Genomic DNA, 24,007 nt, shown 5'->3' on the forward strand with positions numbered 1-24,007 from the left:
AAATTCAAAGGTTAAAAAGTCTAAAACATATGTGTTATTTGTTTTCTGTATCAAAACAAGTCAAAAAATGGATTTGGAAGCGGTTGATTTGTGACATTTTAGTAATTTAATGGGGGTAAATTTATATATTTTTTCAAAAAAATGTTTAGTAAGGTAAATAGAAGTTGTTTTACGCCTTCTCACAAAAGGAAATCGCAAATCAAACTTAATAATAATAACAAGTTCGTTTAAATTTATTGCGAAAGTCACCGCTCTTGCTCTATTTTGAACACACAAAGACGGCAGTTGGACTACTCGGTGTTTATACGACTCTGTTATAACTATGCCGTTTCAGGGTGGTGTTGACCTGGTGTTGACTGGTGATTCTATGGCTCTGGTGTTAACCAAAGAGCTTAAAACCAAAACCAAACTCTTTGGTGTTAACTGTATGGCCTTGGACACAAGTGACGAAACCAAAATCGTTTATATAAAAATTCTGCTACGTATACTTAACTGGTGTAGGCCTAGTAATTTATCTTCTTACAACATTTTGCATATCATGTGTTTAACCTGTGGGCGTCAGGTGATAGGTGGGCGTCAAGTGATAGGTGGGCGTCAAGTGATAAGACGTTAGCCCACAGTCCGACTCCATAACATGTCCAGGTTCAAAACTCAGTTTATTCAACAAAACAGTTCGGGTTACAACGACAAAACAACAACGACGTCACGATACTCTCCGGCCTCCAACTGGCTGGTCCAGGCTCACACTGCCTAGCTGTACAGTACAGGGCAGGGCTTATAAAGGAGATAACTCAAAGGCGAGAACTCCCAAGGCGAGAAGAAGCGTTATACACGAGGAAACATTATACACATTATACAGCAAGGCAAAGTCTCTCAGCATTGTTACAGGGCAAAGTCTCTCAGCATTGTATATAAAGAAGCATTGTTATACATGGGTTACAGGAAACAATCCAGGCGCATACACATTATGCCAGCTGGCCAGCTGTTAAAGTTACACAACGCAAAATTCAATCTTTATGCATTAAGTTAAATTTAGATAATTATATATATTAAATATTTGTGCTCGGAGCACCCTCAACCGCTACAAACCCAAAAGCAGTATTCGTATACATACACTGTGAAACATCTATATGCTGCAGCGAGTGTTTTGGTGCTGCTCTCTTGTAATTTTTCATTTCTAAAAAACAAAGATTTTAAACACTACCTGCGCATGCGGTGTTCACATTTTCATACATTATCGAAAGTACATGATATTGCTACATTACATAGGCTACCATTTAAACTAAAGCACTCTTTTTGATCTTCGTTGTACTTGATTTATTCTGAATTTCATCAAATTACATCGACCCGTGATCCTACAATGGCAGAGGTAGGAAAGCTTTTATTAATTTGATCATTTATTTTGGTTCACACGCTCTTTAACTGAATGTAAATGAATGTAACTTACTTTATCCTCGCGTGGCCGGAAAACGACAGTCGTTATCACACGGGTTTAACACCTCGTGCCAGCTTACGAGTTACCATGCATGTTACTTTGTGGGTGATTATTTTTTTTGGGAATTTTTTCATTTTTTTTATGTATGGCTGATAATTTGGACAACCCATTAGTGACCACTGGGTTGGCACTTTGTTTCCATACTTTTTAACCATAACATGTTTTTACGGCTGTTTTTCGCTGTTGCGTGAATTTACCTTTGCTATTGTCAAAAGTAATTGACAAAGTTTTTGCAGAATGTTGAAGCAAAAGAGCCCGTAGAACAACCAGAGGTTGCTGTACAGCAACCAGAGCCTGTCGTACAGTTACCCGCATCAGTAATGCCTAAACTGGAAGAAGACGAAGACGTTTTATTTAAAATGTAAGTTTGTTTTAGTTTTAAATTATAAATATAATATATAATTATACTCCTTTTATATTTGTTCATACACTTTATTATTGTTTATTACGGCAGTATTAGTTACGTACGACTTATTATCCGAATGTCACTCTCTTTTTTCACAAGTGGGCGCTCTTATTAAGTTTAAAATTTTGAAAAAAATAAACAAAGAAACACTTTAAATGGGTAATAAGTGTAAAACAAATTATTTAAATAATGAAAATACCTTTATAAATATATAAAACACTAGTAAAAACATCTTTCCCAAATTAGGTAGGTTATATACGCTCCTTCGTTCTGTTAACTATCGTCGGCTCTGTGGTGTAACGGTTTGCGTGCCGTTGATTAATCTCTTTGTTTCGTTCTTACCGGGTTCGAGTCCCGCACAGTGCAACCCGTTTTATTTTTTTTTATTTATTTTTTTGTGTGATTGGCACGAGTTAGGGGTTGGGGGTTAGGGGTTAGAAGTTAGGGGGTTAGAGGTTAGGGGGTCAGGGGGTTTGGGTTTAAGTTTTATGTCTGTAAACTGTAAAACTTACTGTTAGTAACGATTTTTTATAAAATATTGAAATACTATACCAATACACGTTTTATATGTCACAAAACGACGTTTTTTCAAAGTCCCCACAAAATAAAAAAAAATGAGCGCCCACTTGTGAAAAAAGAGAGTGACATTCGGATAATAAGTCGTATGTGTATTAATTACACATGGCCTGTGCACACATTTTCTTTCAAATTCCCAAAATTGAAGAGTTTTACAGTTAAAATCCAAAACTCAAGGCATTTTTCTCTTATTTGTATACAGTACTTGTTAACTTTAATTCGTATATGTTTAATGTAATACTGTCAACTTTTACATATATATATATATAATATATACATAGCCTACATATTACTTTTTGTCATTAAACATGTACCTTTAGTCTGGGAACCGAAGCGCTAAGTTGTATACTCAATTTTTCCCGCTTAAAATTTGGTAATCTAACTTTTGCGAAAACTTATTATTAATTAATATTGCTTGTCCACTTTACAATATGATGTTCATGAAATTTCAGGAGGGCCAAGCTTTTCCGGTGGGCAAAAGAAGCGGATCCACCTGAATGGAAAGAAAGAGGAACTGGAGATATAAAGATTCTAAAGCACAAAGAAACAGCGAGAATTCGTTTACTAATGAGACGAGACAAGACATTCAAAATCTGCGCTAATCACTATAGTGAGTTGAAATTATAATCCAGTGTTCCTTTATTATTACTTGATAGAGGTGAGAAATTGTCCCAATTCAGCACATGCAATAAGATGCTTGATAATTGCTCTGCTTTTTTTGTACAGATGTAACATATTAACAATACTGTTCAAAATATTATCACCAGCAAATTACTTTTCATTATTTTGTTAAAATCATTTTCCCAACTGTTTTAATTTTTTTGCAAATTTTTTTTATAAACAAAATATGTGTATAGTAAAAAAATGTATAGGCCTAAGTAACTAAGAAAACAATTATTGTTGACTGTTGTTATATATAAATACAGTATTAATATATATACAAAATTGTGTTTACAATTTCTTTCCAAGTAACCTTAAGCATGAAGCTTGTGTCTCATTGTGAGAGTGAGCGAGCATGGATGTGGATGGCTACCGCAGATTTTGCCGATGAAGAAGCAAAAGAAGAATTATTTGCAATAAGATTTTTGAATGCTGAAAGTATGTGATAAAACATGGAACATTGAACTGCCTGAAGTTTATTTAACTTTAACTCTTAATAATCATATTTTTTAGATATTTTTTTTACAGTTGTTTAAATTAAATTTATATTTTGATTACATTTTTTTACAAAACATAGTACTTTAACTTTATGGTACTATAACTTAATTTACACAGTACCCAAATAAATCTGTTAAAGTTTCGGTTTACAGTTTATCGAAGTACCAGGAACATTAAAAGTGATCTCGTAATTGTTTTCGGGTAAAATTTTTTTTTCGGGTAAACAGTTTTTCACTATGTCCACAGTAAAATTCTGATACTTGCCTATTCTCATTTTCCAGATGCAAATAAGTTTAAGGACAAGTTCTGTGAATGTCAAGAAATGCTTAAAGCGGCAGGTAAGTACACTAATTTATGTAACACATTCAATACTGGAATATACACTAAGGGTTCCAAGGTATGCCTGTTTAGGTGGTTGCCATAACCCAAACCTGGATTTTTGCTCAGGAAAGCATGTTTAGTTCTAGCTCATGCAACAATTTGTCATCTGTCGAGGTTTTTAATAACCCATGGTCTACACAAGTTTTAAATTTTAACCACTCATTATTGTAAAGGCATGCAAGTTTGGTTAAATCTCGCAAAAATGATGTCTCCAGATGAAGTATCAAGTACAGAGGTTTCTGAGGATGAAAAAGAAGCAGGGGAAGAAGAGGAGACTAAAGAGAGCAAGGAGCTCACTGAGAAGTTGGATGATCTTAGTGTAAAAGATGACAAGAACAAAGAGGTCACCAAATCAAAAGAGGCAGGAGAAAAATTTGTGGAAAAAATTAGTCAAAAGGATTCAACAGTTGAAGACTCACCTGAAAAATAAATCTAAAAGCAAGAACAGGAAATACTTTGATGCTGCCAATGCCATGTGATTTTATTTCTCCACTTATGTCTTTTGTTTTTGATTAACCTTTTCGGTATTTTTATGTTTTACTTTATGAAGTTGAAATTAAACAAAATCCAACACAAGGCACATACACCATGAAAACTTAAACGTCCCACCATTACATTCTACCTTAGATGCCAAATACCTTTTAATGTCAAGTTAGGCATATTTAGAAATACACTTAACCATGCCTAATTGGTTGGTATGTGGACTAATTATCACACAATACTGCAGAAATTCCAGGGCGGTATGCTCACTCTGTCACCCCATCTTGGCACATGCATATTACCTCATAGTTTACATTCAAAAGCGCAGAAATTTTTTTTTTGAAAAGCCATAAGAATTTCATTTGCTTGAGCTCCTGTCACCACCTATGGCTAACTGTCTAGGCCTGTGTTTGTCTAATTAATTATTTTTTTGTAGAAAAAAAATCTGACAATTGCTTAAATTTGGTATCAGCAACAATGTTTATAAAGTGCACAACTTCCACATTTAAAAATCGACTGTTAAGAATATGTACAGTGATTATTGATTAGAAATTAAATGAGTATGCATAGTCAGATTAATGAAGTAAAAAAGATAAAAGTTGAGTTGACAAAGGTGAGTTCATATGAGACTGATTACAAAACAATTGATTTATAAAAAAAAAAGTTTTGGAATGAACGAATTGAAAAAAGGTAAAAATACATAAAGAAATACCACCAAGGTACAATTTGTCAATAATTACTTTAGGTTTAAAATTTAAATGATCGACAAAAGTTATAAAATACAGCAGATACCTAAAAAATACAAAACCTGATATATACAGTAAAATAACTAAAATTTTAGTCTGTGTTAAACTTTTAAAATCTCCTGCACCCATCTCTGTATAAAAATGTTATTTCTATAGCACCTAGAACCCATCAGGGTATCCACCTTTTCGAGAATCAGATGCAGCGCTCACTTTACCATCAGGTAACACAACAATGGCTTGTACCACAGACCCAGCAGAAGACACAATTTCTGTTATGTGTTGCTTGGCCTCAAGACCAGATATGATTTCCTGTTAAAAAGTATATCAACTTTACTGAGTATGTGTAAAAGGTTACACTGTTTCAAATTTAAATTTCACATTTTGTTTAAAATTAAAACAGTCTTAAAAGTTAAATGGCTTTAGAAATGTACATAAGCAAATGCCGATCATTTTACTTGTTTAACTTATGAATTCCATTATTTTTTGTAAACTCTTTAAATACTTTTTTCCCCTACCGGGTCCAGGCCTGCTTCACATTGCGTCACATTTGGCATAAGTTGGTCGTGAATTCTCTTCATTTCAACACTTTCCCCAACATTGAATCCAAACCATAACGAGTTCATTGTAACCTGAGGTGAACAATCACATATTTTTCTATTTTGTAAAACAAATTTTAGTATAAGTCTGATTGAGCTATTTTAAATTTTATTCCTAGAAACCAACTCTTGATGTCTTATTCAAATTTTCATTCATTCATCAACAAATTGAAAAAAAAGAAAATGGGCCAGAGGAATTGCCATCATGTGTCTGGTCCAAGGACACACTTTCTGGTCCAAGGACACACACAAGGAAAGTAACCATTCTGCTACCATTCCAAATCATTATATATAATAAAAAGATTTCATATAATAAAGTAATATATTAATACAAACCAAAGCTGTCCCCGTTGTAATTTTAGTTCCACCAGATGCTCCAACCACCATTTTTGCTCTCATCCTACCATTCTTTGTTTCTGTGACCACTGTTGGCGTCATACTGGACAACGGTCGATTACCAGGGTATATGAAGTTAGCTGGCGATGGTGGAACACCTGTAGATGGTTTATATGAATGAATGAATGTAACTTACATTATCCTCGCGTGGCCGGAAAGTGACAGTCATTATAACACGGGTGTTCATACACCTCGTGCCAGCTTACGAGTTATCAAGTATGTTACTTTGTGGGTAATTATATTTTTTGAATTTTATTTTATGTGTGGTAATTTGAATAACCCATTATTGACCACTGGGTTGGAGCAATTACTGTTAAGTGTCTTGCCCAAGCACACATGCGTCTACAGTGGTAGCAGCGAAGAGCCTTGAACCCATTACCTCTGGGTACAAAGGCAGGCGCGTTAACCACTTTACCAAGACGCCAGACATATATATCACTTAGTTAATAATACTACATAAAGAAATATATGTTTATTTAGGAGATAGGTAGGTAAAGGAACTACACCTATGAGAATCTATAAAAGTTTACACATTCTGTTCTATGTGGGTTTAATCTTTGTCGAGGATCCAGGATTTAGGCCATTACCCATACTATTGTATAAAGTTTATGTATATATTAATGTTGATTTATTTTAACAGAGATTTTTTATAGATTAAATCTTAAGTAAGTTGTATATTCAGAACACCATGAACTCACCGAATGCATTGGTGATATTAGGTGAGGAGAAATCATCCATCTCATTGTTGAAAATGATCCCTGTATATTTACCACGAACTTTGCTTCCAAAACTAGAACAAATATCAGTAGAGTTAGTTGCTTATGCAGTGAAGAAAATTTTATATTAACAAAATGTGTTATGGGGTTTTATAGTACAGTGCTTCTTTATGGTGGCCTAAATATAAAACAGCAATACTTCAATTGCTCAATTTTTGAAACTATATTTGATATAACTTTTGTAAGAATGGAAAATGAGAATTGTTCGGCGCCGCAGCCTAGTTGTAACCTAGAGAAAATGGGTTTAAGGCTCGTCGCTGCTACCATTGTGAGTGTATGTGTCCTTGGGCAAGACTTAATGGCAGTTGCTCCAACCCAGTGGTCACTAATGGGTTGTCCAAAAAAATAATCACTCACAAAGTAACATATATGGTAACTCGTAAGCTGGCATGAGGTGTATGAAACAGAACACCCGTGTTATAACGACTGTCTTTTTCCAGCCACGCGAAGATAAAGTAAGTTAAAAAACCTACTATAGATTGATTGTGCTTGTGATTGCCACAGCATCACCATTGGGAGCAAGAACACTGAGATGAGCCGTGCCACTGTCGTCAGGAACTGACCAGTCAGGACCGTAGTAATCAACCGGCCAAGTATGATCGTCGTTGATTTTTAAACGAAGATCATCAGCGTACCAGTCCGCTGTCATGTTCTTCACTAACTGTGGTTGAGAAAATGTTTGATAAACACATATATTGATGTATAGTGGGGTTGTGAGAAGAAAAAAGTAGCTTATAAGCAGTAAATACAGTGCAAAATATAATCCTAAGTAATATTTAAAAACAACTGATATATCTTTTAGAGAAAAAACTTTTTAGCAGAAAATTTACACAGACTTAATCAATTTCTGAATAAAATATTGTGCGTTGTAGCAAAAGCAGAAAAAGTGAATTTTTACATTACAGATTCATTTCACAAACCTCTGTTATGTTTGGATTATTTCTCTCATCTCCCAAGTTTGATCTTTTAGCATAAGCAAACCTGAATGCTTCCACTATCCTGTGCATTGTAAGGACTTGGTTCTCCTTATTTTTCAGAGCAGATGAGGAAAAATCGTAACCTGTATTGTATAGCAACTTTTATTGTGAGTTTAACTAGAAAATGGTAAAAGGGCTTGCTAAAGGGTAGAGACAGGTGCAGCTAAAATTTAGATTTTTTTCCGTCTTGATTTAAACTAGTTAACTGAAACCAATTGTATTGTGTGGCACTAAACATTTTGAAACTGCCATGACATTTTCCCCATAGATTTCGATGCCATTGACATACATGATCAAATATCCCGAATTTTAAATGGTGGCAGGGGTGAGCCTTGAACCCATAACCTCTGAGTTGGAGGCAGGTGCCCAAACCACTATGCCACGGCGCAAAAAGCATGCACAGTTAATTAAACATACCATCAAGAATATTTAATATGAGACTCATAACAGGCCCACTTGCTGGGGGTCCTGGTGAAAACACGGTAAGATCATCCAAAGTGATGTTTATTGCTGGTTTTACTTCTGTTCTGTAATAAAACATAGCATTTTAACACCATGTGGTCGTAAAACGCTCTATTTTAATATACAGCCGTTAAATTTACAGTGTTTTATGTGCCTTTTTTACAGCGTGATTCAATTCTTTAAAATCAATAATCTAAAAATAGGGCGAAATTTGGACAAAAAAATATTCCCAGTTTTTTGGCAAAATGAGACTTATACTACAATCATGCCTATTTTAATGCTACTGCTATCCAACCATTTTCTAGCCCACAACAGAAGAAGCAAAAAATACTATTTTATTTTACCTACTGTATTTTGCAAATTTTTAATGGTGCAAATCTAGATGTATATAAAAGAACAGTATTAATTAGGAATAAGAATTCCTAACCTGTAATTCCACAAATCTTCTGCAGTGATTCTGTTTTCACCAAACCCTTCATTCAAGTCTTTTATGATGTCATAAGTAAGACTTCCATTATAAAAAGCAGACGCTCCTTCCTTGGCAATAGTTTTCAATGTTTGTGCGAGCAAAGGACGTCTGATTGGATCTCCAAATTTCTTTATTGATCCATCATCATTCTCAAATACTGGCCTGGTATAATATATATATATAACAGTTGCGGCCTAGGGGGACTTTAAAAGTTGAAAATTAGTTCTGTTATAAATAAGTTATCACCTATGTAACTTAGTGGGTGATTGTCTTTTCTATGTTTCTGACAATTTTGATAACCCAATAGTGATCCCTGGCCTGGTATATTATTTTTACATAAAGTTGACAGTTCTGTTGGTCTAATATTTGGCGTTAGCATCCTAAAATCTAAGAGTTTGCCCTTAAGAATTGTCGCCTTTAGTTTGTCCTTAAATTTAACCCGCCAGTCGAAATGATAATGCATTGTATATATAGTGAATTCAATACACTTTATTAAATAAAAAAAAATGACTAAACAAAATGACTTTACTGAAAGTGCTTTTTATGAGGCTTCAATGAGCTTTTCTGCATTGTTCAAGGAACAAATACCCCACTTTATTATTAGATTCTGAATACAATTAACTGGAACAGACAATATGCCACACCTTTATTTAACTAAAGTTAAGTTATGTAGTTATATACCAGTGGCAATAATAGGTTGGCCAAGACAAACAGGCTAAAATTAACTGGTTTAGACGGTTTAGACGAATCAAAATTGTCTCACCATAAGTTGAAAGTTCTGTTTTGAATATAAGCAGCAGATGACAGAATCGCTTTTGCCATTGCGTCACTCACAAAATAACCATTCTCTGCCATATCTATGGATGGTTGAAATAACCTCGACCATGGTAGTTTACCATGAGATTGGTGTGCCTCCCATAAACCAGCTATTTCACCAGGCACAGCAACAGCAAGGGTACCTGAACAACAAAGATTAATTTAGGTCAATATCAACCAAATGCAAACTTATAAAAAAATTTTTTTTTAACTTTTCGGTCTTTACAGTTCTAAATGTAATGCAACTTACATTATCCTCGCATGGCCTAAAAAGACAGTCTTGCCCAGGACACATACGCTCATAATGGTAGCAGCGAAGAGCCTTGAACCCATTACCTCTGGGTTAGAGGCAGGCGCGTTAAAACGCACCAAACGTATAACAACTACCTGATCTTACTGATGATTTATATAAACTTACAAAAAGAAATAAAACAATCATTAATTCCATAAAAAACTAAAATTTTGAAATAAGGTAATCTTTTAGTAAAAAATACGTTTATATATAAATTTTTTCACCTAGCACTGCCAGGTCTGGATTTCCTTTAAACATGTTTTTATCAGCTGCCGCTGGAGCTACTTCCCTTGAATTAATAAACGTGGCTTCACCAGTTGTTGCATTGTATAACGTCATGAAGAATCCACCACCAATACCACAACTGTAACATAGGATGGATATAACTATAAATTATGATTACAACATAAAGAAAAAATACCTAATGGAACAATTATTTTTGACCATTTTATAGCCTATGATTTAACAAGGCCACCCTTGAATTGTCAATAAACTAATTTATTTGGGTAAAATTGATGTTCTCCTATAACTTAAAAAAGATTCAAAATAAAGTGTTCTAGGATATCCTATAGTACCTAATTTTTCTGTAACGTGCATCCCTAAACACTGCACATCAAAAGCTCACGATGAAATTAAAGTTCTTAAAAGTCATAAAACTTCTATGCTGCCCTATGTGGGCATGTTTATTTAAACCGAATGTTAACTGCCAATGCAACAGTAGAGACCCAAAAATAAGCCCCATTTAATTAATTTGGGTTGTCTACTTTTCTACACTGCATAGGTCTGACAGCTTTTGTTTTAACTGTTTTGTAAAACTTGTTATGGTATATTGACAAACTTTAATAGGAAATATAGTTTCGAAAATTAGGATGCCAAATGTTGACTATAAATTTGCTTGATACCTAAAATTTTGGTTGTGTCTAAGAAGGTTAAGAAGCATTGACTTGAACTGTACAATGAAGGACCACACTGTGTATACTTTAAACTACAACACATGTCACTTAAGTTACTAATATAATATATATTACCATTTACCAGAACAGATAAGATTTAATATTATGTTTGCATAAAAGAATAGGCCTATTAATTGTTATTTTTAAAAGTTAAACCATATTTATGGTTTGCCTACATACAGTATTGTAAAATACAGTTAAGAAAATTGGGATCCCAAAGCTTTTTGATGCCTAATATTTAAGGTTGAGAAGAACTATACAATAAATTACAACAAAGTCACATAAGGTACCTGTGTGAGTTGTGTAATCCAACACATAGAATGGCAGCGATGGCTGAATCAACAGCATTTCCTCCTTCCTTCAAAATATCAACTCCAACTTTCGAACAAGGTCCAGCATCAGATGCAACTGCTGCGTTGTCATATACGGCAGAATATGTAGGCGTGGGTTGGGGTGTAGTTGGAGACAATGTACTGGTTGTAATGACTTCAATAGACCTTGGTGGGAGACCAAAGTATAAACCGAAAAATAGTGCGAGGCCAACTATTCCACCAACGCATGCTCCAAGTCCAAATGAACCAAGATTGAATCGGGACTGAAAAATATAAGCATTAAAAATACGATTTTTGTATATATATAATGAGAAAGTATAAAAAAAAGGTGACAGTTTTTAGCCCTAACCCCTATGGTTGTTAGGGTAATTCAGGTCCTAAGGTGTGTCACTTTGCAGGTCGTGCAGGACCTCACTCAAATAGAACAGAAATAACAGTAGAATGAGGTACTGCAAATGGCTATGCAAAAACTTCCAAAAATATACCCCACAGTAACTTTTAAGTGCACGGTTATTTTAATTCGCCCGGTGCATTTATTTGAATAAAAAATCTTACATATATTATATATAGTTATATATATATATACATGTTACACTACAATGCTTAGCATTATATAACAAACGTACATGACTTTGCTTTGTAAACGTTTTTGATAATGGTTCCCTTTCACTTCCATCCCCATAATTCATGCTGTTTTAAACCAAACGAAAGCGTCAAAGCGCTCGTACAAAAAACTACGGGTACGTTTGTAACGGAATTACAATCTAACGCGTTAAGCCCTACATATTTAATGCACAAAACGAAAAGTGTTTATTTTTTCATATATAGACCTATATAAAACCGTATATATTTATATAGGCGTTTATTATACTGCCTTTTACCTTACAGAATAGCGCGAATATAAGATGGGTCAACAAAACGATGTAAACATTAAAGCAAATCTGTCGAGTCATTCCCGTGTTCCTTTTAAATAACAGACATTCGCTGCGTCATTATTACGAGGCAGGTTTTAAACCCTCTCGTTTTAACTTAGACAAATATGTTACATATGAAATGTTCCCATCGTATTTGCAAAGCGAACATGTAATAGCGGTTGGTATATCTAATCTCGGTCCGTCGTACGATATCTTGGTGTATAGGCTACAAACCACAGTATTTCAAACCGCATGAACATATGTTATGCTAAAGCAAAAACATATATGGTTTGGTTAGCCTCCCAGAAAGCCGCAGGATTTGAAAAAACAGTTGTTGAGAGTGTGGTGCAAGTGCTTGCACTCCACGTGTGCTAAAACTCGTTAAAGCTCGCGTCCATCTGGACAGAATACGACCCATTTATGGTTTATACCTAGTAGGGTGGGAGAAAATGGGACACCTTTCATTCTGTTAATTATTGTTTAAAACACGATTAGGATAATTGAATATTATGTGGTAAACATGTCCCATCTTTCCCCACCCTACTATATATTAGGCCGTTGGGTTGGGGGAGGATGGGACACATTTTCATTCTATATTTTCTTGCCCCATTTGGTAGTATACAAAGAACATTCAATGAATTATTATAAAACCGTGTCCTCGCGACTCCCATAGACTGTTGTTGTTAAAACACGACTAGAGTATTTGAATATTGCGTATATACTAATAGTGTACCGTCTTGCTCCATGCTACTATATCTAAACGATAACTATAGTTGCTTTTAAACAATTAAACAACTTTGTGTTGAAGTCATGAGGATAAAGTTATAGAATTTTGTAAATATGCTTTGCGCGTGTATAGTACCAAACCGTAGAGAAAACATTGCGCAGTATCAGTGAGACCTAAAAAGCGTCCAATATTTTCACTATTCCGCATACTAGAACTAATGTATTTATAAATTATTCCCATGTGCTGTTCTTTAATAACTCCGATTTTACTGACTATCTCTTTGTCGTTACTTAACTCTTTATATCTCATTTCCGCAAAGATAGTAGGCTACGCGGTTGTTACGGTTAGCTCATAATATCCCACGTTTCGTAATCGTGTTATAAACCATTTCGCAGCGCTCTTACCTAGAGTATACTAAAAGGCAACAAAATGCTGTAATCATTTTTACTTTAATAATATAACGGAGAAAAACGAAAATATAAACATAGACCATCTTACCCCAACCTACTTGAATTTAGATATTATTTGGTGACAATGGTTAATTTTAGGTTACATATAGTACTGTCGGGGAAGACGGGACGCCTTTAGCACATAATATTTAATATCCTGATCGTGTTTAAAAGAATTACCAACGGTCAATGGAAGTCGTGAGGGTACGATTTTATAATTATTTTAATGTTCTTTGTTTACAACCAAATGGGACGAGAAAATAGAACGAAACGGTGTCCCATGCTCCCCCACCCTACTATATAAATAATAAATATATGAGTAAAAATTACCGATTTATTGTCCCCGCTGTCTCCAGGTTCGTACTTGTTTGACGTCATACTAACAAGTTTCTGAAGAAATAAACTCTAATAAAAGCCCTACGACCCTGAATGAAAACATAAATTGTTTTATAGCCTATGTATATTGACATGTTAATTCGCTGAGGTCTTATTAAATGTGGTTTCGTGCTTTTAGTTTTCGCACTGTGTACCACACGAAACAATTATTATAGTATACTTTATACACGCCTATAGGGCGTGGTAAAATGGGATACATTTTGCAGATAATTTCCCATATTTTCTAATCTTTACAATTAGCAACGCCCTTTTATAGTCGGAAGAATATGATTGTAAAATTATTTGATTTTTCCTTATTTACTACCGAATAGGGCGATAAAGGAGAATGAAAATGTGTATTTCCTTCCTCCAACCTGCTATAAACAAAAACATACCATAACATATTGATAAACAATATTATAACTCTTTTTCCTGCTACTATCTAACTCTTACATATAGTAGTGTTGAAGAAGAAGGGACACTTTTAGAACAAAATATATCCAAATATCTGGATCGTGTTTTAAACAATTAAAAACGGTCTATAGCAGTTGTAAGGAAATAGTTTTATAATTCTTTGATTGTTTTTGTGTACTACGAAATGGGAGGACAAGACAGAGTGAAAAGATGTCCCATCTTCCCCCATCCTACCATATTTCTGCTCTTAAATCTCATCTATCCCTTGAGAAAGAAAAATGGCTGCTTTATATTACTATCTTAAGAACGAATGGATGCCTGTATTATATCACCATGTCTGCATTATATCACTCTTTATTCGCTCTTACTTACACCGCACAAAAGAAAGCGACTGTTATATTATTTACTGTTATACTGATAAGAGCACAGAACGGTCCTTTACTGCCTTTGCCCATTACTTTTATTGCCAAGATTGCTATAGAATTGAAAGCTGTCTAGCTACATAGAATACTAATCTTATACTCCCGGTCCCTTTGTTAACTGAGCAGTTTGAACGAAAAGCCAATATTTGTACATGTTATCGAGCTGTATGCATTCCTGTGCGTGTGGGTTCGCTGGTACCACGGGTAAACAATAATTACACCGATAATTAGAGCGTGTGTTTAAACCGTATTATAAGATAATAACACTTCATTTAAAATGGTAAAAGTGTAATTGTGGACTGTAACTGATTTGTACCATTTTTTTGCTACTGTTGCTGACTTTTAGAGACCCTTGTTACTTTATTTTTTTCGTCGACAGTAGTTTTAAGTCAGTGTTCCGTTTCATGCACCTCGTGTATGCTTATACGAGTTACCACGTTTGTAAATTCATGGATAATTGTTTTTGGGATGATTTGTTAGTTTTTTAAAATGTATGGCTGACAAATTGCACAATCCATAATGGATTACTTGGTCGGAGAATTCGCCGTTAAGTATCTTGCTCAAGGATTTGTCAACTGTAGGTGATCTCAAACCAACCGGTATATAAAGTAAATAGTAAGGTGGAGTAAGTTAGAACGCGGAGAAAGTTAGAACACTTTTGTAAAATCGCTTTTTATGGGTACCTATAATAAAAATAAATGTTACAGCATTATTTTATAATATTCTCACGGCCAACAGAAGGGGCGCAAATGCGTTTACTGTTCCTAAAGTGGCATACTATCGAAAAGTGGAAGTTGTATATATATGGATAGATATGCTCAATTGTAATCTTCTCTAAGGTACCATCAAAGTTTAGAAAAAAAATACCAGCCTATAAAAAACGCGTGAAAAAAAAAACGCCAAAGGAAAAAAAATTCGCCGTTGGACAATAGCTACTTGGGATTTCTCATAAAAGTGACTGAACTTTGACCGTTTTCAGTTTCTAAACTTCTAAAGATCAGTCAAAATTCCCTTTTGGTGAATATATAAACAAAATCAAAATAAATAAAACTTAGTATGGTGTAATTTTTCAGATGAACCAAACGACATATTACCTTACTTGGAACATTTTCAACCATTTTTCTATCACATATTTTTAGATCACATTTGACCATTCCAATCAATACACAAACGTTAGTTTTTCTCTGACATGCTTCTTTAAGTATATATTAAAGTTTGTTATTGAACCAAACAACATTTTTTTAATGGCTGAGCATAGAATGCTCACGTTTAATATTCGTTGAATCATATTAAACTGCCTAAAAAGACAGGCTTTAGCTGGTGTAAGTTTGCGTTTGGTAGCGCAAAACATCAAAATCAGCATTTATTTGTATTTTAGCATTTTAGGGGTATTTCCCAATTCCAAGGGAATTCACCTAAATTTCTCTTCGTGGAATTTTCAGGTGGGAACGTTTGAATGTTATGAAGCACCCAGTCGTTTTGATACGATCGTAAGACAATCATAAATTATGATCGCGCGATAAAACTGTTATGTTAAAGTGCATGCGTTTAATTCCGGTATGATACAGCAGAAAAGCACAGACTAGCAGTGACAGACATAAATTTTAATTCTTTGTGCAGAATAACAACACGACACGATCATCATTATAAATAAATTTTTGCCGTGTGTGTGCAGAAGATTATAAATTAAATATATTTGATGTTAATGGTTTAGTTATGGCAACATAAAAGCCCTGCATGTACTTTTATAATTTTGAACAGGATTTAGAAAAAAATGGTTAGCATGAAATACAAATACCATTTATTGAAAGTCGATAAATCTACCACGATAGCTGTTAAAAAGCAAATTGTAAGTAATGTGTTCTTTGTTTAATGGTTTTTTTGTTTTGCTTTTATAAATACTGCTTTGGTGTATCAGTTTGTGCTTTTAATCAATAATTGCAATAATTGGTTGAGTCTCTGTTTTCTTATCTAATGAAATAAACCCATGATATTTTGTTATTACTCTATATAGTTGAGTATACTTTACTAAAATATAAAACAATAAAACATTTTTCTGTTACAGAGGCCAATAAATATATTTGTAATTGCTGTGGTCGCTTTCACAATTTTCGGAATCTTCAATTTTGTCTTCTCCATGTACATAAAAACGGCCACTACAACGACAACCCCCCACCCATATTCTGCCGTATATGACAACGCAGCAGTTGCATCTGATGCTGGACCTTGTTCAAAAGTTGGAGTTGATATTTTGAAGGAAGGAGGAAATGCTGTTGATTCAGCCATCGCTGCCATTCTATGTGTTGGATTACACAACTCACACAGGTACCTTATGTGACTTTGTTGTGATTTTGTGGTGTTATTATAATCTATTTTTTCTATATCGCTGGGCCTTCTTCCTAGGTCATCTGCATTTCATTCGTCTCGTCTGACCTTTCATTCTAAGCATCTCATAGTCGGTGTATGTTGTGTTTTGTATATCGTGAACTATGTTATATTAACTATTACTTAAATGTGTTACAGCTTACCTAAGTTAATTGGAATAAAACCAGAGACCTACTTTGAATAGTCTCCTGAATGGTTTACGACAGATTTATTGTATAGTTGAAGTCAATGTGTCTTAACATTTTAACACCAACACAAGTATTAGACATTTTATTGTAAACTTTTATAGTAAAAATCATATAGTCAAAATCAATTTATAGTAAACTTTTGGTAGCCCCATTTATGAAACTAATTGAATGTGACTTAAATTTTACAATAACCAGCAAAGATATTATTATATCTTATTTCTTCCGGCAAATGATATTATATGCAACATGAAGACATCTGGTGTTACATTAATTGGGCACTAGTATAAAATTATCTATCCTACATTGCGGTGTAGGAAAACTGGCATATCTTTTACTTTTAGCATATCTTTAAATTTATTGTGAGCATTTTACATTCTGAATAGTGTATATTAAACCAAATTCTATGTAATTATAATTATATCTATCCTACATTACAGTTGTGGTATTGGTGGTGGATTCTTCATGACTTTATACAATGCAACAACTGGTGAAGCCACGTTTATTAATTCAAGGGAAGTAGCTCCAGCGGCAGCTGATAAAAACATGTTTAAAGGAAATCCAGACCTGGCAGTGTTAGGTAATACATTTTTGTATAAGCGCTTAAAAATATAATTTTTCATTTGGTAGTGAATGAGAATGAATGAATGTAACTTACTTTGTCCTCGCGTGGCCGTAAAACGACAGTCGTTATCACACGGGTTTAACACCTCGTGCCAGCTTACGAGGTTACCATGTGTGTTACTTTGTAGGTGATTATTTTTTTGGGGATTTTTTCATTTTTTTTTATGTATGGGTGATGATTTGGACAACCCATTAGTCACCACTGGGTTGGAGCAATTACTGCTAAGTGTCTTGCGCAAGGACACATACGCTCACAATGGTAGCAAGAATAGCCTTAAAGCCATTAACTCAGGGTTAGAGGCAGGCACGCTAACCAACTGTGCCATGTCGTCGGACAAAATAGGTTGCATTTTGGTCACACTGACTTAAATTAAGTCATGTTGTTCAGGTACCCTTGCTGTTGCTGTGCCTGGTGAAATAGCTGGTTTATGGGAGGCACACCAATCTCATGGTAAACTACCATGGTCGAGGTTATTTCAACCATCCATAGATATGGCAGAGAATGGTTATTTTGTGAGTAAATCGATGGCTGGTGCATTAAAAGACAAGGAGGCTTTTGTGCATAACAGGACTTTTAATTTATGGTAAGAAATTTCTAATATATTTTACCTATACAAAAGTTGCATTTGTGGTAATTCGAAAGTGAGAATGAGGTTAATGAAATAAGACACCTGTGTTATATTGATTGTTGCCTGCCTAGCCAGGATACATAGGTTTTATATATTTTTACCAGGCCAGTGATAATGGGTTTCAAAATGGTCAAACACAGAAAAGGCAATCACCCACTAAGTTACATATGTGGTAACTCATTCATAAGAGCACTATTTTTTCAACTTTTAAAGTCCCCCTAGGCCGCAACTGTTATATATATATATTATACCAGGCCAGTATTTGAGAATGATGATGGATCATTAAAGAAATTTGGAGATCCAATCAGACGTCCTTTGCTCGCACAAACATTGAAAACTATTGCCAAGGAAGGAGCGTCTGCTTTTTATAATGGAAGTCTTACTTATGACATCATAAAAGACTTGAATGAAGGGTTTGGTGAAAACAGAATCACTGCAGAAGATTTGTGGAATTACAGGTTCCGAATTCATATTTCTAATTATTACTGTTCGTTTATATACATCTAGTTTTGCACCATTAAAAATTTGCAAAATACAGTAGGTAAAAAAATAGTTTTTTTTACTTCTTCTAAGCTAATAAATGGTTGAATTGCAGTAAATTGACTTGCTTTATATGTTTGATATATTACAGATCAGAAGTAAAACCAGCGATAAACATTACGTTGGATGATCTTACTGTGTTTTCACCAGGACCCCCAGCAAGTGGGCCTGTTATGAGTCTCATATTAAATATCCTTAAAGGTAAGTTAGATTATTTCTGATGTTAGATCAATGGCACCGAAATCTGTAAAAATCAATTATCATCAAGTATCTTGCAGATAAGGGTGTCAGCAACATGTTTTGATCAGGTTTTTCTCAAAAGGGGCAAGCCCTATAACCACCTTGCTACTGTGATAGTTTCATAATATTATTTTGAATCACTGCAGATATTTAAATTGGTGTTAAGCTTTTAATTTATCTTTAAATAAAACTTCTGCTGAACTCAGGTTACAAGTTTTCGCCAAAAAGTTTGTCGAAGGAAAACCGTGTACTTACAATACACAGGATAGTGGAAGCATTTAGGTTTGCTTTTGCTAAAAGATCCTACCTTGGCGGGGAACCAAATTACCCAAATATGACAGAGGTTTGTAAAAATCAAATTTTACTGATGTTTTTAATTGCCATTTTAGCCAGAAAATAAAGGGCAGGTTAAAAAAAAAATAATTTTAATTTTTTGATTTTTTAAGTGGGGGGGTTGCGACCACCGCACCTCTCCTGGCTGCGCCATTGGGAGCAAAACACCTGTTTATCAAACATTTTTTCAACCACAGTTAGTGAAGAACATGACAGCGGACTGGTACGCTGATGATCTTCGTTTAAAAATCAACGACGATCATACTTGGCCGGTTGATTACTACGGTCCTGACTGGTCAGTTCCTGACGACAGTGGCACGGCTCATCTCAGTGTTCTTGCTCCCAATGGTGATGCTGTGGCAATCACAAGCACAATCAATCTATAGTAGGTTTTTTAACTTATCTGTTATTAACAAAGCGTGCTAAAGAACTTTAATTTTAACCTGCACCGTGACAAATGCCGCTGCCTGTAACCCAGAGGTAATGGTTTCAGGCCTCGTCGCTGCTACCATCGTAGGCGTACGTGTCCTTGGGCAAGACACTTAACAGCAATTGCTCCAATCCAGTGGTCACTAATGGGTTGTCCAAATTAACAGCTATAAATTTAAAAAAATTCCTTTAAAAAAAAATCACCCACGAAGTAACGTACATGTCAACTAGTAAACTGGCACGAGGTGTATGAACATCCGTGTTATAACGACTGTCGTTTTTTGGCCTGCAAAGATAAAGTAAGTTACATTCATTGCATTCATTGATTATTTCACATTCAATTTCAATGCAACAATTCATCTGTATATTTGATTAAATTTATCTGGCATACACAACTGCAAAACCGCTTTAATTTAAATATGAAAATTAACTAACTATTCAAAACAGTTCCCAGTAACTTTTCTGTGTAAGTGTTAGGGTAATGCGCCAACTCAGGAATTAATCCCTGGTTCCCTCTTATGTCATATCATGCTGTAGGACCTCAGACCCTTACAGAATATTTCCACCAAAGTTGTGTGAAACATAGATTTTTGTTACAGTTTCGGAAGCAAAGTTCGTGGTAAATATACAGGGATCATTTTCAACAATGAGATGGATGATTTCTCCTCACCTAATATCACCAATACATTCGGTGAGTTCATATTATTTGTAACACTGGTCTACTTTGTGCTTTTAACACATCCATTATCAGTCACAGAAAAGCATGAAAGCTCCACACAGCAACCGATGTGTTTTTGGCAAAACCTTTGGCTGTATACCATGTGTTTACAGTCCAGTAAACTTTAGTTAAATCCTGTCATAAAGATGCTAACACACTGGGTGGGCTTTTGTTCATTGTCCATATTGTCATCTAAAAAATGAAACACATTTTTATGCTTGTAAATTAAATACTATGACCCAAATCGCAGGTTTCTTGGTTTGTCCGCCCTAGGACTTCACCCATAACGAATAGAAAGCGAACACCTATTAATATTGCAAAGAAAAAAATTCCAAAAAAATATTTACCTACAAGGCCACAAAGTAACATACATGGTAACCGCCACAAAGTAACTATGAACACCTGTGTTATAACGACTGTTGTTTTCCAGCCACGCGAGGATAAAGTAAGTTACATTCACATTCATTCATCTTCTATTCCAGGTGTTCCACCATCCCCTGCCAATTATATCTCGCCTGGTAAACGGCCATTTTCGAGCATGACGCCAACAATTATCATGAAAAAAGGTCGTAAGAAACCTCTGATGGTGGTTGGTGCATCAGGTGGAACTTTTATTACTTCAGCCACTACACTTGTGAGTATTGATATAATGTGGTGTGGCATAGCCAATAATATGAATGTAACTTACTTTATACTGGTGTGGCCGGAAAACGACAGTTGTTAAACACGGGTGTTATGTTTTATACACTCTGTGCCAGTTTACATTTAACTGCAATTGCTCGAACTCAGCAGTCATTAATGAATTTTCTAAATTATCAGCGATATAAAATACAGAACATCCCTGTCTAACAACTGTTGTTTCCAGCCTTGTCCGGCTCCGTGGCGTAGTGGTTAGCGCGCCTGCCTCTAACCCAGAGGTAATGGGTTCAAGGCTCGTTGCTGCTACCATTGTGGGCGTATGTGTCCTTGAGCAAGACACTTAACGGCAATTGCTCCAACCCAGTGGTCACTAATGGGTTGTCCAAATTATCAGCCATACATAAAAATGAAAAAAGTATCCAAAAAAAATAATCACCCACAAAGTAACATACTTGGTAACTCGTAAGCTGGCGCGAGGTGTTAAACCCGTGTTATAACGACTGTCGTTTTCCAGCCACACGAGGATAAAGCTAGATATAACCATATATTCACCCCAACTTTTAAAGCATTGGTGACATAATATATTTTAGCAACCAAGTGTTAAATGTGAACCAGCCTTTATCTTGTTGATAAGTGTCTATACAAACGAACAGAGCCAGAGTATTGCATTTGCAATGTTACTGCCGATTTTGTTAAAATACCAAAACACATAGTGACTATGTTGTAGGTATTGTAGAATTAATGTCAGAGATTTTTTCTGTACTTTTATGCAGGCATTTGAAAAGAACATTGATACATTGGTTCCTTCAAAATAATTTTCCAGAAACGCTTTATCAGACTTATTCTCCGAACATTAAAATTTTAACAGATTAAAATTTAATTGTTTAATGCTTTGTCCCCATTGTTCAAAAAATCAGTGTTAAAAGAAAATTAAATGTGATTGTTCACCTCAGGTTACAATGAACTCGTTATGGTTTGGATTTAATGTTGGGGAAAGTGTTGAAATGAAGAGAATTCACGACCAACTTATGCCAAATGTGACGCAATGTGAAGCAGGTTTACATCAGGTAATTTCTCTTACAATTTCTAAATTGAAATTAATGCAACTTTTTTAGCATTGCTGTTTTATTTTTTATACACCTTGTGCCTGTTTTACAGGTTACTTGGTGGGTGAATATTTTTTCGGGAATTTTTTTTGTTTTTATTATGTATGGCAATCCATTAATAACAAATTGGTTAAATCAGTGACAGATTAGTCAAGTGACTTTCGCAAGATCAGGCCTAACCACAGTAGTAGTAGCATAAACCCCTTAAACTCTAGTTCTGAGGCAAGCATATTAAGGCATAGTTTACTGAGGAGGAAGTTGTCGTGGTACAACACAAAATGGTAGGGAACCTGCAGGTTTAAACTGCCTAAAAAGTTATTCAGAATAATCAAGTTAAGTTACATTGTTGGTTTGAAATCCAAATTATTAAAATGTTTTTTTTTGGAATTGTGTTTTGTGATCATCATGTTTTATTTGTAAGAGACCTGAATTTTTAATTTTTTTATTTTTAATTAATTTTTAGGATATTATTACTGGTTTAAGACACAAAGGCCACAACGTAACAGTAAGAAAAAAGATATCTGCTGTTCAAGCCATATTGACTTTAGAAGATGGCAGAGTGAGTGCTGCATCAGATTCTCGCAAAGGGGGATATCCTGATGGATTTTAAAAATTCTTCACAATGAATAGTTTAGTCGATACTCCATACACTACATTTTAAGAAGTATTTTTGTCGCTCCCTGTTATAATTTGTATAGAGCATTAAAGTAGTTCTGTTAAAACTTCAAGATTTTTTACTGTTTATTTTGTACAAACCAAAGTTAAATAACTATTTTAAGCAATGTATGTCTTCAAACTTAAAAAATGAAATATTTACCTCAAAAAAATTATAACATAAGAAACAAAAGGGAGGGGTTCCTTGAGAGAAAGTGGGAAATAACATCCTTCAATGTGGAATATTTTCTACCAAATGTTTTTTGTTGTAACAGAAATTCTTGTTTTAAATTAATTTTTGTATTTTAATATTTATATTTGTACTGCGCAAGAGATTCCTTTACTGATATTTACCTCTGCATTATGTTGAGACAATCTTTGCAAATATTATTTTACGTCTATCTATTTTCTTGTTGCATTAACTATTTCAATAAACGTTGCATTTTTTTGCATTGAAAAAACTGGTGTAGCGGTTAGGTGTGCTTCGAGCACAGATATTTAATATATTGTAGGGTGGGGAAAGACGGGACACCTTTTAACTCTATTTTCTTGCCCCATTTGGTAGTAAACAAAGAACATTCAAAGAATTATAAAACTATATGCCCACGACTCCCATCGACCGTTGTTAATTGTTTAAAACACGATCAGGATATTTGGATATTATGTGCTAAAGTTGTTCCATCTTTTCCCACCCTACTATATATAATTGTCTAAATTTCACTAGATACATAAAGATTGCGTGGCGTGTAAAGTTGCCAGCTGGCGCGACGCGGACGGGACTTAATCGTTGCTTTTCCCACATATAACAATGACAATCGCACACAAACGCATTGATGAGGGAACCGAATTTGATTAGGAAAATGTGTCAGTTTGCGTTCATACAATCTCGGTAAACGTGGAATACAAAGATACG

At 34.7% G+C, this 24,007-nt stretch overlaps 3 protein-coding genes and 1 long non-coding RNA gene across 7 annotated transcripts; 2 read left to right on the forward strand and 2 right to left on the reverse strand.

The window, feature by feature from the left end:
- Positions 1 to 444: 444 nt before the first annotated feature.
- On the reverse strand, positions 445 to 1,216 carry LOC149738637 (uncharacterized). Its single transcript, XR_016384660.1, has 2 exons — positions 1,090 to 1,216; positions 445 to 549 (listed from the first exon to the last, which is right to left on the reverse strand). It is a non-coding gene; the product is annotated as an uncharacterized LOC149738637 (long non-coding RNA).
- LOC149738638 (ran-specific GTPase-activating protein-like) lies at positions 1,213 to 5,008 on the forward strand. Of its 2 annotated transcripts, none has more exons than XM_089875184.1 (6): positions 1,213 to 1,369; positions 1,732 to 1,856; positions 2,930 to 3,087; positions 3,447 to 3,575; positions 3,917 to 3,973; positions 4,232 to 5,008. In XM_089875184.1, exons 1-6 carry the CDS (start codon positions 1,361 to 1,363, stop codon positions 4,444 to 4,446), a joined length of 693 nt encoding a protein of 230 aa, XP_089731310.1. In that variant the 5' UTR covers positions 1,213 to 1,360; the 3' UTR covers positions 4,447 to 5,008. The 2 variants fall into 2 exon arrangements, with proteins under 2 accessions (XP_089731310.1, XP_089731309.1); XM_089875183.1 differs by having other exon boundaries at positions 1,222 to 1,369; positions 4,190 to 5,008.
- On the reverse strand, positions 4,958 to 13,871 carry LOC149738639 (glutathione hydrolase 1 proenzyme-like). Of its 3 annotated transcripts, none has more exons than XM_089875175.1 (12): positions 13,732 to 13,871; positions 11,270 to 11,574; positions 10,251 to 10,390; positions 9,682 to 9,877; positions 8,877 to 9,080; positions 8,405 to 8,514; positions 7,931 to 8,070; positions 7,484 to 7,671; positions 6,933 to 7,024; positions 6,175 to 6,332; positions 5,758 to 5,871; positions 4,958 to 5,551 (listed from the first exon to the last, which is right to left on the reverse strand). In XM_089875175.1, exons 1-12 carry the CDS (start codon positions 13,777 to 13,779, stop codon positions 5,402 to 5,404), a joined length of 1,845 nt encoding a protein of 614 aa, XP_089731301.1. In that variant the 5' UTR covers positions 13,780 to 13,871; the 3' UTR covers positions 4,958 to 5,401. The 3 variants fall into 3 exon arrangements, with proteins under 3 accessions (XP_089731301.1, XP_089731300.1, XP_089731302.1); XM_089875174.1 differs by lacking the exon at positions 13,732 to 13,871 and adding an exon at positions 11,938 to 12,101; XM_089875176.1 differs by lacking the exon at positions 13,732 to 13,871 and adding an exon at positions 11,938 to 12,102 and having other exon boundaries at positions 5,357 to 5,551; positions 5,745 to 5,871.
- Positions 13,872 to 16,253: 2,382 nt separating this feature from the next.
- Positions 16,254 to 23,555, forward strand: LOC149738640 (glutathione hydrolase 1 proenzyme-like). The gene is made up of 12 exons (XM_089874724.1): positions 16,254 to 16,461; positions 16,678 to 16,937; positions 17,623 to 17,762; positions 18,195 to 18,390; positions 18,690 to 18,893; positions 19,067 to 19,176; positions 19,422 to 19,558; positions 19,746 to 19,933; positions 20,577 to 20,668; positions 21,178 to 21,329; positions 22,288 to 22,401; positions 22,904 to 23,555. The coding sequence occupies exons 1-12, from the start codon at positions 16,387 to 16,389 to the stop codon at positions 23,048 to 23,050; spliced, it is 1,815 nt and encodes a 604-aa protein (XP_089730850.1). The 5' UTR covers positions 16,254 to 16,386; the 3' UTR covers positions 23,051 to 23,555.
- The last annotated feature ends 452 nt before the right edge of the window (positions 23,556 to 24,007 follow it).

Source organism: Ciona robusta, chromosome 3 (assembly GCF_009617815.1).
Source record: "Ciona robusta chromosome 3, ASM961781v2".
Taxonomy (NCBI): Eukaryota; Metazoa; Chordata; class Ascidiacea; order Phlebobranchia; family Cionidae; genus Ciona; species Ciona robusta.

Excerpts from the sequence above, each read along its gene's own strand:
- LOC149738639 (XM_089875174.1), bottom strand. The coding sequence starts at position 12,000 with ATGAATTATGGGGATGGAAGTGAAAGGGAACCATTATCAAAAACGTTT. Across the intron at positions 8,515-8,876 it reads GAAGATTTGTGGAATTACAG|AACAGAAGTAAAACCAGCAA; the intron begins GTTAGGAATTCT and ends GTTTTATTACAG. Across the intron at positions 8,071-8,404 it reads CATATTAAATATTCTTGATG|GTTACGATTTTTCCTCATCT; the intron begins GTATGTTTAATT and ends TATACAATACAG.
- LOC149738640 (XM_089874724.1), top strand. The coding sequence starts at position 16,387 with ATGGTTAGCATGAAATACAAATACCATTTATTGAAAGTCGATAAATCT. Across the intron at positions 19,177-19,421 it reads CATATTAAATATCCTTAAAG|GTTACAAGTTTTCGCCAAAA; the intron begins GTAAGTTAGATT and ends TGCTGAACTCAG. Across the intron at positions 22,402-22,903 it reads GTGAAGCAGGTTTACATCAG|GATATTATTACTGGTTTAAG; the intron begins GTAATTTCTCTT and ends ATTAATTTTTAG.
- LOC149738638 (XM_089875183.1), top strand. Across the intron at positions 3,088-3,446 it reads AATCTGCGCTAATCACTATA|TAACCTTAAGCATGAAGCTT; the intron begins GTGAGTTGAAAT and ends TTTCTTTCCAAG. Across the intron at positions 3,974-4,189 it reads AGAAATGCTTAAAGCGGCAG|GCATGCAAGTTTGGTTAAAT; the intron begins GTAAGTACACTA and ends ATTATTGTAAAG.